This window comes from Narcine bancroftii, chromosome 6 (assembly GCF_036971445.1).
Source record: "Narcine bancroftii isolate sNarBan1 chromosome 6, sNarBan1.hap1, whole genome shotgun sequence".
NCBI classification, from domain to species: Eukaryota; Metazoa; Chordata; class Chondrichthyes; order Torpediniformes; family Narcinidae; genus Narcine; species Narcine bancroftii.
Window position 1 is genome coordinate 26,888,734 of NC_091474.1, and position 12,310 is coordinate 26,901,043.

Genomic DNA, 12,310 nt, shown 5'->3' on the forward strand with positions numbered 1-12,310 from the left:
TCACCAACTGACCTCCATATCTACTATTGTCCCCACCCATTCCCCTCCTGTTGCCCCCACCCACTTCTCCAGTCACCACTACCCCTCGCTCACCATCGTCAACCAACCCACCACCAACTGTTCCACCACCGGTTCCAGGTGATCCCCACCCTCCGCCGGTTCCCAGTGATCCCCACCCACTACCAACTGTTCCACCACCGGTTCCTGGTGATCCACATTCTCTGCCAGTTCCCGGTGATCCCCACCCACCACTGACAGTTCCACCACTGACAGTTCCACCACCGGTTCCCGGTGATCCCCACCCTCGACCAGTTCATGATGAGCCCCATTCTCAGCCACTTCCCAGTAACCTCACCCCTCTCGTGGTTGTGTGCCTGCAGGTGTTCAAGGTGTTTGAGTAAATATTCTACACCTGAGGCCCTCGAACATCACGTCCAGACGGCGACCCACAACTACCCCTGCCCGCACTGCCAGAAGGTGAGAACACCCCTCCTCCATTGTCTGACCATCTTTCAGGGTGGGGGGGAAATGTGTGGCCTGGACATAGTCCAGGGAGGGGGGGGCAGGGGATGAGATGTGGACCTGGCGTGGTAGCTCTTCCCCACCATATGACCACTGCCTCCTGGGAGGGATGTGGGAGACATGCCCAGTCACAGCCCATCACCCTCCGTCTGACCGACCCTCACTCATGGGCAGAGGCGACACATGCTGGTTCAGTCACAGCCCTTCCCATGGTTCATCGCTCATGACAATGCTGTGTGACTGCCAGGCTCCATGCTGCAGGAGGTAGTGCCACTGTCTCACATCTCCCGTCTTCTGTGTGCTTTCTGTGTGGAGATTGCATGTTCTCCCCGTCACAGTGCTGTTTTCCCTTGGTGCTCCTGTTCCCCCCACCCTCCAAAGACGAGCAGCTCAGGAGGTTACTGGATCACTGTAAATGACCTCAAGTTTGTGGGTGAGCAATAGAATCTGGATGGTATGGTGCAGATGAGAATGGGGTGGGAAAGAAATGGGGTTAGCGGAGGATTGGTTTAAAATGGTGGTGTATTCTCAATGACACTTCCCAGGTCCTCAGCAGGTGTCTGGTATTCCCATTGGATAGGGAACAACACAGTTGGAAATCCTACCCACTTGGTGGTGGAACTAAGTGATGAGTCAGACCACATGTTGCTGTAAAGACAAGTGCCCCCTACATAAGACTCTCTGCCTCATTCCGTGTCCATGTGGAGGGAGGCGGGACTTTACAGGAAGGGGTTCCCACCTCGGGAAACTCCCTATCCCACCGGGAATTTACAGCTCATTCACTGTTCAGGATTGGGGCTCACTTCCCATCTGAGTAGGTACATTCCAGACAGGAGGGACATCACTTCTCCCACACTCCCTCACCAGAGCACTCCTTGATCTCTGGGTCCTCCTGCATGGTAAGTGTTCTGTGGGACATCTTTAGGTCATGGAAGATAAGTGTAGATATGTTCTAGTCCACGTGTTTGTATTTGTGTGTGCGCTAGGTATGTTCAAGACTGTGCATGTGTTCGCAGTATGGTCTAAGCTGTGTGTGTGCGTGCGCATGCTAGATATGTTCTAGTCCGTGCATGTGCACGCTAGGCATGTTCTAGTCTCTGTGTGTGCGTGTGCGCGCTAGGTATGTTCTAGTCTCTGTATGTGCCTGAGTTAACTCAGGGTGACAAATGGAGGACACTCTGCATCATGAGCTGCAGCCTGGCTACTTTGTATCAAACTTTAACAAACATCTCTGGTGCCAATTTCCCTTTTCCAACCTGGGAGCTCCCCCAGATCTCGAATTGAAGTGCAGCCATGGGGGAATTAGTCTGCTCTAACTTCAAGTGGCCCTCCTGAGACGTGTCCCCCCCACACCTTACTGCCCACAGGTATTCCCGAGCGAGAGGTATTTGAGGAGACACCTACCTGTACATGGTGGAGCGGGAGTCTTCAAGTGCCAGATCTGTAAAAAGTCTTTCAAAACCGAGCACTATCTCAAACTTCACCTGCTTATTCACTCTGGTAAGACCTCGAGTTTCACACTGCTCACAGTGACTCAATGAAATGTCTGGCTCTGAGGTTGTACTCACCCACATGATCCTCTCTGCACTCCTGCCTGAAGTGTTCCTGAAATTTCTGTACGTGCTCCCCATTCCAGTGTTCTCCAAACCTTTCTCCCTGTAAACTCTATGCACGGACACATGACAGTTTGAATTCTCGTTCATGTGCTCAGATTCCCAAAGGAACCCCCACTACCCCCATCCCTGTCACGCTCAGCTTCAAATGCCCCCTCAGCTTCAAATCCCCCCTCAGCTTCAAACCCCCTCAGCTTCAACCCCCCCTCAGCTTCAACCCCCCCTCAGCTTCAACCCCCCCTCAGCTTCAACCCCACCTCAGCTTCAACCCCCCCTCAGCTTCAACCCCCCCATCAGCTTCAACCCCCCCTCAGCTTCAACCCCCCCTCAGCTTCAACCCCACCTCAGCTTCAACCCCCCTCAGCTTCTACCCCCCTCAGCTTCAACCCCCCTCAGCTTCAACCCCCCTCAGCTTCTACCGCCCCTCAGCTTCAACCCCCCTCGGCTTCAACCCCCCCTCAGCTTCAACCCCCCCCTCAGCTTCAACCCCCCCTCATCTTCAACCCCCCCTCAGCTTCAACCCCCCCCTCAGCTTCAACCCCCCCCTCAGCTTCAACCCCCCCCTCAGCTTCAACCCCCCCTCAGTTTCAACCCCCCCTTCAGCTTCAACCCCCCCCTCAGCTTCAACCCCCCCTCAACTTCAAGCCCGCCCCGCTTCAAGCCCGCCCCGCTTCAAGCCCGCCCCGCTTCAAGCCCGCCCCGCTTCAAGCCCGCCCCGCTTCAAGCCCGCCCCGCCTCAAACCTGCCCCGCTTCAAACGCGCCCCGCCTCAAACTGCCCACTTCAAACCGCCCGCTTCCAACGCCCCGCTTCCAACCCCCCCAAACTCCCCTCCCCCTCAAGCCCCCCCTCCCGCTCCCCCTCAAACCCCTCCTCCCTCTCAAACCCCCCCTCCCTTTCAAACACCCCCTCCACTTCTGACCCCCCTCCCCTTCAGACCCCCCTCCCCTTCAGACCCCCCTCCCCTTCAGACCCCCCTCCCCTTCAGACCCCCCTCCCCTTCAGACCCCCCTCCCCTTCAGACACCTCTGCTTCATACCCACTCGCTTTAAACCACCGCATGTTTCTGCTTTAAATATCTCTCTCCGTTTTAAACCCTCACCTATCTCCACTTTAAACCCTATTCACCTATCTCATTCTTCTGTAATCCTCTCCAGCTCTCTGATAAATCTTTCTATTGTAAAACCCTCATCCTCAACCCTCTTGTTTAGTCCCTATCGCCTCTGTGTCTCTTCAAACTGGGTGTGGCTGAGCTTTTGCTCGTTACATTTGATACTCTCCTGAGGAGAGATTTTGGAACAAACTGCTTTACCTGAGTTTGTGTCAATCAGTGCAGGTCCAAGAACGCAGTCTAAGGATGGCTGGCCTTGTTACTGGATCTTGATGCTGCAGACTTGGCCCAGTGAAGCAGAGGAGGAGATGAGACCTTGGTCAGGTGGCATGTTGTGAGCAGTTACTTCACAACCGCAGGCAAAGCAAGAGTTAGTGTGCCAGAGGTTAGGGTTTGAAGTTCAGGTTAAGGGTTTGTGCCAACTTTGGACCAGCTAATCTCAAAGCGAAGACAAACTACAGATTCAAAATGCATCAGAGAGCCTGGAGAGACCTGGAATGTGCTGCTGAGATAAAAGATCAACCCTGATGAGTTAAATGGCGGAGAAGACTCAAAAGGCCTGGATGGCTCACTTCTATAATATATCCATGTTCTAATCCAAAGTCCTGAGTTCAAATCCCACGATGGCAGCTGTGGATTTAAAATGTACCGCCTGATCTGATATTTAAAATCTAGCTGTTAGTAATAATTTCTCCAATGGGAGTGAGACTAAAATCCTGCTGGTTCATGAGCATCCATTACGGAAACAAACTCCTGCTTTACCTGGTCTGGTGCACTGTGACACAGAATTCTGTAATGTGGTTGGCTCAAAAAAAAGCCATGGCAAGCAGGGCAATTAGAGATGCAGACTCAGCCGGTAATGGTTCAAGGTCACATAATAATACATGAAAAATATAACATACATGATATACTTCAACTTTTGTCTGATGTAAGGCAAATGCGTGATCATTGCATGGCGCACCTTTACAGTAGGAGAAAGAGAAGCAACAGAGTTCCTTCAGAGTCACTGAGTGTCCGTGGATTCGTCTCCAGCGCTCCCCCAGCTCCAGATCCAAACTTCAGACATTAACAAAAAGCCTTCAACGCTCGAGGCTCTTTGGGAGCCCTGCTTGCTCCCAACACCCTATACCTGGTTCCAATACCTGGTTCCCAAGAGCCAATCTCCAGCATCCAGCAGCACGTACAGGTCCTTCAACCACAAGTCGCCCGCAGCCTGCATGGGTCCTCAGCTGCTGAGCCCCTTCTTGGTCCGCTGCTGTAGTTGCCATCCTGTAGGATCGTCTCCTCAGCTTCTTCTTAATAGGGGCTGTTCCTCTCATTTCTGGTGCCCAGCACCAGTCCACTGCTTCCTGGAGTCTCCTTTAACAGGCTGTTTAAAGCATTTACAAAGCTGCTGACATTAGGACTGGGGGGTTGAACCCTTCGGAGCAGCGGTATGTCTCCACCCACTGCTCTCCTGGGTCAACACCAGCAGCAGCAATGTTGTTACAGCAGTGTCACCATTAATGACCACATCCTGAAAAGTGAGTGGTTTGAAGGAACATGTTATGGCTCTGGTCACTTAAGAGCTGATCAATGCTGAGTGTTTCTAAGGTTCAAGTTTATTGTTAAGTGGTTGTACATGCAACCCGATGAAACAGATTGTCTCCAAACCATAGTGCACACACGCAGGCACACAGTATATGCATAGCGATCCAAAATAAATATACACAAAAAATAATTTACGGCTTTCTAGGATTGTTCAGTCTTCCTGTATATAGGAAGAAGCTGTTTCCCAGCCTGGCAGTCCTAGTTTTTTTTAGCTCCTGTACCTCTTCCATGAAAGTAGATTCTCAAAAGATACTGTGGGCAGGATGGCAAGGGTCCTCAGTGTTTCTCTGAACCCTCTTTAAGCACCGCTCCATGCAGATGTCAATAGAAGGGAGACTCCAATGATCTCAGCAGTTTTAATCACCCTCCGTACTCACCTCTGATCTGATGCTTTGCAGCTACCATCCATGCACTATAATGCAGCCAGCCAGGACACTCTCTATTGTGCTCCTAAAGAACGTTGTTAGGATGGTGGCCGGTAGCCCTGTCCTTTTCAACCTCCTTGGGAAGGTGTTGGCGCTTCTGCACCTTCCTCAAACTAGAAAATGCTGGAAATTCTCAGCAGGTCATTCAGCATCTGTGGTGACCTGCAATGTTAACTATCCCACAGATAGTGCCTGACCCGCTGAGAATTTCCAACATTTCTTGGTTTTGGTTTGGATTACAAACGGGAAGTAGCAGTGGGAGGTTGACATGCTTGGGAGTCTCTGATCCTTTAACTCTCCAGATCCTTCCACCCCTGATTTTGGCATCTGTAAGGTTTGGTCAATCCTCTTTTATTTCAAATCCAAATTTATTATCATATGACTGTACTTAATACAACCAAACAAAATAGAGTTTCTCTGGACCACAATGCACATTCACAATACATTTTGAACACAGCACATAACAATCACATACATAGGAATATAAAATAAAATAAATATTTTAAATATATAAATTATTATTTTGGAATAAAATTACATTTCATTAACAAGAGACCCAAAATTACAGGATGCTCTTCATCAATCTCATAGCTGCGGGAAGAAGCTATTTCCCAGCCTGGCAGTCCTGATTTTGATGCTTCTGTACCTCCTTCCTCATGGTAGTGTAGGTATAGTAGGGATCATCGATAATTCAGAGCCCTATTCAAAGCCACATACAAACAGCAGTTCATGTCCTTGTGCTTGCTCTGCCCTTCAATCTGGCTTTAATAAGGCCTGCTCCATGGTCAGGTGACACTATCAAAAGGATCCTTAGGGAACTTGGGAAAGCAGACGTCGGTACAGACTAGTTAAACTGCAGCGTTGGTTGGTGGTTTTGGGTCTGGGTTTGGGAGGTCTGGGTTGAACTACCCCTGCCTTGTTTCTCATGGACTGCAGCATTTTAATCTCCCTCTTCTTGTACTTCCGGACAGGTGAGAAACCATTTAAATGCTCGTTATGTTCAGCAGCTTTCAACCGCAAAGATAAAGTTAAGAGGCACATGTTGACCCATGACCCTGTCAAGAAATTCAAGTGCCCTTTCAGGTAGGTTTTATTTCGGTATGGATCTGGGCAGCTGACTGCACTGGGGGGGACTTCATTTTCTAGTGATGGAAGGGCTAGGTGAGGGGCTTCATTCTCTTCCTCAATGATGAATGAGCCACACAGGTCAGAAACAGGCCCTTTGGCCCACCAAGTCTATCTGTATCATTAACCACCCAATTGTATTAATTCCACATTAATCCCATTTTCCCCCACATTCTCATCAATTCTATCCAGGTTCTACCCCTCGCCTACTCGGTAGGCCCTTTCAAACTGCCATGTAAAATGGGGTTAACAGGCAATTTGCACAGTTAGCGACCCAGTTACATGGTGATTTGAAAGGATCTAACCGGGTCAACCCAGCCAGAACCCAACTGAGTCCTTGACATAACTCAGAGGTTGACAAGGAAGCCAGTAAAACTTACCCGGGCATCCTGCTCTGGCAGTTTGAAAGGGGAAATGGACCACCCAGTTGTGAGGCAGTGTCTCTACCAGTTGCTCTTCTGAGCTGTCACTGTCCAGGGTCCCAGCTGATGAAAGCACATTGAATTTCACTCGGATTCACCTTGTTGGTTCGGCCGAATAAATCTGGATTCAGTAAGTGACAAGATGAAATATAATATAAAAAAATACATTTGCCATTGACCTTCAGAGAGGGTGGTTTACTGACCTTATGTACTCTGTTATTTGTGATTCTGGTCACACAATACGTGATTTAATTGCTCCACAACCCTCTCACTGCAACTTAAGATAAGCAAGACAGAAACTGAGGATAAATAAAAGGTGTATAGTGTTCAAATAATCCTAGTTTATTGGAAAAAACTGACTGAGCAGGGAAGGTGAGTCAAAAAGATTGTGACAGACATAGATAGGGTGGACAGCCAACACCTTTTCCCCAGGGCAACAGTAGGAAATACCAGAGGAGATCTGTTTTGAGTGAGGGGACAAAAGTTCAGGGGTAAGTTTTTTAACACAAAGAGTGGAGGCTGCCTGGAATGCATTGCCAGGGATGGTGGTGGAGGCTGGTATAAGAGGGACATTTAAGAGACTCAGGCACATGGATGTAAGAAAAATAAATTGTTATGGGTGTGAGGAAGGGAAGGGTTAGATTGTTGAGTAGATTTATACAGGTCTGCACAACATTGGGCCCAAGGGCCTGTACTGTGCTGGAATGTTCTGTGGAGGGAAGTGGACAATTGACATTTACGGTCAAGACTCTCCACCTTTGTTTGCGATCTAAAACACTCACTGTTCATTACCCGCCATGGATGGTGCTCGACCCACTGAGTTTCTCCAGCAGTGTGTGTGTTTTTGCTCCAGATTGCAGCATCTACACAATGGGCATTCTGATCTTGATATCTTCTGGGATTGGATTGGTTACCATCAGCCAATCTGCGTCAATATATTTAAATTTGCTAATGGTCAACACTGGGATTTAATTCCTGCACCTTCAGGGATCACTCACTATTCATTAGTTCCTTCATAAAAACATTAGAAATAGGAGCAGGAGTTGGCCATCTGGCCCATCAACCCTGCTCCACCATTTATTGTGATCATGGCTGATCAGATGATACCTGCATTTTTCCCCATATCCATTAATTCCCCTACTTTGTAAAAATCTGTCCAACCTTGTATTAAATATATTTACTGAGGTCACCTCCATTGCTTCAATGGGCAGTGAATTCCAGATTCACTACCCTCTGGGAAAAGCAGTTCCTCCTCATCTCTGTCCTAAATCTACTACCCTGAATTTGGAGGCTCTGTCCCTAGTTCTGGTCTCCCCTACCAATTTAAACAACTTACCTTCCTCAATCTTATCTATGCCTTTCATAATTTTATGTTTATTTGATCCCACACCCCCATCCCCATTCTTCTAAATTCCAGCGAGTACAGTCCCAAACGACTTGATCTTTCCTCTTCAGCAAACCCCTTCATCCCTGGAATCAATCTGATCACCTCAAGGAACTGGCCGTCATTGGCCAATAAATCTTTTGTCTTGGGGGGATTAGTCAGCATTGACCAAAGATTTGCACAGCACAGAAACAGGCCTTTTGGACCATCATGTTTATGCTGACCTTTATGCCCTTCCATACCAAGTCCATTTGCCCACATTACCATTATATACTTATGTCTCTTGCTTTTTTTTAAAGCATCTGTCTTAATGCTTCTTAAGCCTAGAATCAGAATCAGTAGCTGTTCCAAGCTTTCTTATCCTAATGTAGGAGTGAGTGATTGGGAGCCGTCTCTCTGCCTTCTGTTGTCCACAGGGTACACTCGGGTTGTACAAAAGAATTTAACAGACCAGATAAACTCAAGGCACACATAATCGCACACTCAGGTAAGTGTTCACAATTTAACCCTCCTAGAAAATGGGTTTGTTTTGAGTTTGCTGGGGTGGCAGGATCCTGTGTCTCCTTTACATTCAGAGAGACTGGGTGCAAACTGGGAGATCGCTTCATTGAGCTCCTTGGCTCTGTCCTCTGCAGTTGCGTGGATCTCCCAGTAACCACCCATTTCAATTTCCCATCCCATTCCCTTCCTGACATATCTCCATGTGGTTTCATGCACTGCCAGAATTAGAGGAACAATGCCTCATCTTCCAGCTGGGCACCTTCTAACTGGATGGCATTAACATCGACCTACTGGTTTCCATTAGCCCCCACCCCCCCCCACCTCATATCTCTGTCTCTCAGCCCTTTTCCCTCTGTCTCCTTTACCTCAGTGTTGCATTCACAAAGAAACTCCCCCTCCCCATCAATTCTCATCATTCTCTCGCTTTCCCTCATTTCTCTGACTCCTTCCCTACTCTTTCCTTCATCCACAGCTTCCCCCCTCTATCAGAGAGCGCCTTTCTCAGCCCTCTGTCCCCTCCCCATTGCCTCTCTCAGCTCCCACCTGTATCCACCTATCACTTGCTAGCCCATTAAACAAGAAAGTGTGCAGGAGCTGGGGTTAAGAACACGACACAAAGTGTGCAGGAGAAACTCGAGCTCAAGGGGTCAGGCAGCATTCATGGGAAGAAATGGATAACCAAACTTTTGGGCTTGAGCACTTCGTCAGGTGAACATATACATCCTGTGACCTGCTGAGTTTCTCCAGCCACTCCCCTTCCCTTCCTCCTTCTCCTTTCAGAGGGCACCTGCCTCTTCTCCCTCTCACCTCGCAGCTCCTTCCTCCCATATCCACCTGCTAGCCCATGCACCTCCATCTCCTTATTTAGGTATGTGCCTGAGTTCGAGCTTCCCTGATCGGGGACTCGGGCTCAAGACATCAACTGCTCATTGTTTTCCATCGAGAGGCCTGCCCCACAGAGTCCCTTTAGCATCATATATGTCGCTCTGTTCCCTGGCAGCCACAGACTCAAGTTTGTTTATTTATCCTCCGATTGGACAAGTTCAACCCAATGAAACCGAGTTCTCCAGTTCTCTGTCCAATACACTGCAAACACATATACAAAAATATGGCACATATACACAGTATGTAAATACAATATTTAAAAAATATTATGGTTTAATAAATAGTTGAATCATGGAGGGTTTGTATGAGCAGTTCATCAGTCATTCGTCATTCTCACTGCCCATGGGAAGAAGCTGTTCCTCAGCCTGGTGGTGCTGGCTTTGATACTCCTGTATCTCTTCCCTGACTGGAGCAGCTGAAAGATGCTGTGTATGGAAGGGGTCCTCAATGATTTTGCGAGCCCTCTTTCAACAATGATCCCAGTAAATCCAAACCATGGAGGGGAAGAGACCCTAGTGATCCATTCTGCCGCTATTCTGGTCCTGTGGATTGACCTCCTATCCACTTCTCTCCAGCAACTATACCACATTGTGATGCAGCTGGCCAGGACACTCTCAATGGAGCTCCTGTAGAAGGTTGACATAATGGTGACTGGTAGCCTTGCCCATCTCAGTCTTCTCAGGACGGTCAGTCACTGTTTGTTGAGTCTTCCTGACAAGTGAGGAGATGTGTGATCTGGTGAGCATTTCTGGTAAATCCCATCGTTGGGTTGGGGGGGGTGGCGGGGAGACCCTGGTGATCCTCTCTATTGCTCTTGTGGTCCTGTGATTGACCTCCGATCTGATGCTCTACATAATTGTTCCACTTGCTACTTGCTTACCTCACTGTTGCTCTCTGCGGCAGGTATCAAGCCCTACAAGTGCCAGTACTGCAGCAAGAGCTTCAGCCGCAGGCCACACATGCTGGACCACCAACACTCACACACAGACACCTATGCCATCCGTTGTGGCCCCTGCGGCAAGGGCTTCACCCGGGAGAAGTACCTCAGGCAACACCGGTGCGGGGTGTTTGCCGACAGGCCCGATGAGCGGCAGGCCAGGAAGCGGCGGTGCGGAGCTCGCCGGGGTGCCAGCCGGAACAGGAAGGTCCCTGCTGGGAGCCGGAGGCCCGAGGATGGGTGCCCGCTGCACCAGGAGGCCGAGGGGCAGGATGGACCTGCAGCCGTCCTGTCGGAGCATGAAGAATCGATCGGCGGCGCAGCAAACCTGGCGGTCCCTTCACCGGACGGTGCCGGCTTGCCGAATCTGCCGAGCAGTCAAGCTGGCACCGTGCAGGACGTTCCTGTTTACATCCAGAGCCCAAAGTGAATGTGGATACCCTCACAACAAACAGACTTCACGGTGCAGAATATATCAGGGTGGTATCAGGACAATGATGTGCAGCTCAACATGGTCTTGGCATCTTTTATACAGCATAAAGCAGATTTATTCCACGTGGACCAAGGCACAAATAAAAACAATTTTCTATAAACTGAAAAACCCAATTTTCTCTCCAATCGTTTTATCTCCAGAGATGGGAGTTGAAAGTTGTGTGACCATAAACTCATAAAAATGTAATATACATGATATACTTCAAATTTTGTCTGCAGTAAGGCAAACAAGGAGTCACCATGAGCCTTACCCGGCACCCCAAACAAAGAGAAAGAGAAGCAAAAGAGAGTTACTTCAGAGATACTGAGTCTCCATGGATTCGCCTTCAGTGCTCCTGCAGCCGCACAGACTCCTGGTCGATCCATTAGCACTCCCAAGCTCCAAGTCCCAACCTCAGATATGATCAGGAAGCCTTCAGCACCCAGGGCCCTTCATGACCCCTTGCCCTCGGCACCCTCCTGAATTCCGATTCCGATTCCTGGTCGATCCATTAGCACTCCAAGCTCCAGGTCCCAACCTCAGATATGATCAGGAAGCCTTCAGCAACTGGGGCCCTTCATGACCCCTTGCTCTCGGCACCCTCCTGAATCCCGATTCCGATTCCTGGTCCCCAAGAGCCAGTCTCCAGCAGCCTGCAGCCCACAGCGTGGTGTGGGTCCTTTCCTATAGGGCCATCTCCCATACTTCTCCTCAACCCAGGTGGGGATGTTCTCCCCATTTCTGGTACCCTGCACTGGTCTACTATTCCCTCGGAGTCTGCAATTCCTCATGTTACGCTGCCCAGCATAGACATGGCCATCTTTGCCGCAAATATTCATGGATTGGAGCATTTTAAAAAAGCTAGTATTCTGGGTGTCACATTATATGAGAAGATGGATGCTTTGGAAAGGGTGCAGAGGAGATTTACCAGATGTTGCCAGGGTTGGAGAACATGTCTTATGAAACAAGACAGTAGACAAAAATAGCGGAATTAAGCCATTCAGCCCGTCAAGTCTATCCCACTATTCCAACATGGCTAATTTACTAACCATTTCAACCCTATTGTGCTTTCTCCCCATAACCCTTCATGCCAAGAACCTATGTACTTCTGTCTTAAATATACCCAATGACCTAGCCTCCACAGCTATCTGTGGCATCGAATTCCAGATTTACCAACCTTCTGGGTAAAGAAATTCATCCTCATCTCTGTTCCAAATGGATGTTTCTGTGTCTGTGCCTTCTGGTCCCAGACTCCCCCACCATAGGAAACATCCTTTCCACATCCACTCTATCCAGGCCTTTCTGTATTTGATAGGTTTCAATG

The 12,310-nt window shown here is 49.1% G+C and overlaps 1 protein-coding gene across 2 annotated transcripts in view; it reads left to right on the top strand.

The window, feature by feature from the left end:
• Window positions 1-11,115, top strand: part of znf341 (zinc finger protein 341) — a 30,273-nt gene extending 19,158 nt beyond the window's left edge. For both annotated transcript variants that reach the window (XM_069884406.1, XM_069884407.1), the window contains exons 11-15: window positions 381-477; window positions 1,890-2,022; window positions 6,232-6,343; window positions 8,608-8,678; window positions 10,481-11,115. In XM_069884406.1, coding sequence (XP_069740507.1) covers window positions 381-477; window positions 1,890-2,022; window positions 6,232-6,343; window positions 8,608-8,678; window positions 10,481-10,944 — 877 coding nt within the window. In that variant the 3' untranslated portion in view covers window positions 10,945-11,115. The remainder of the gene's footprint in view (window positions 1-380; window positions 478-1,889; window positions 2,023-6,231; window positions 6,344-8,607; window positions 8,679-10,480) is intronic.
• The last annotated feature ends 1,195 nt before the right edge of the window (window positions 11,116-12,310 follow it).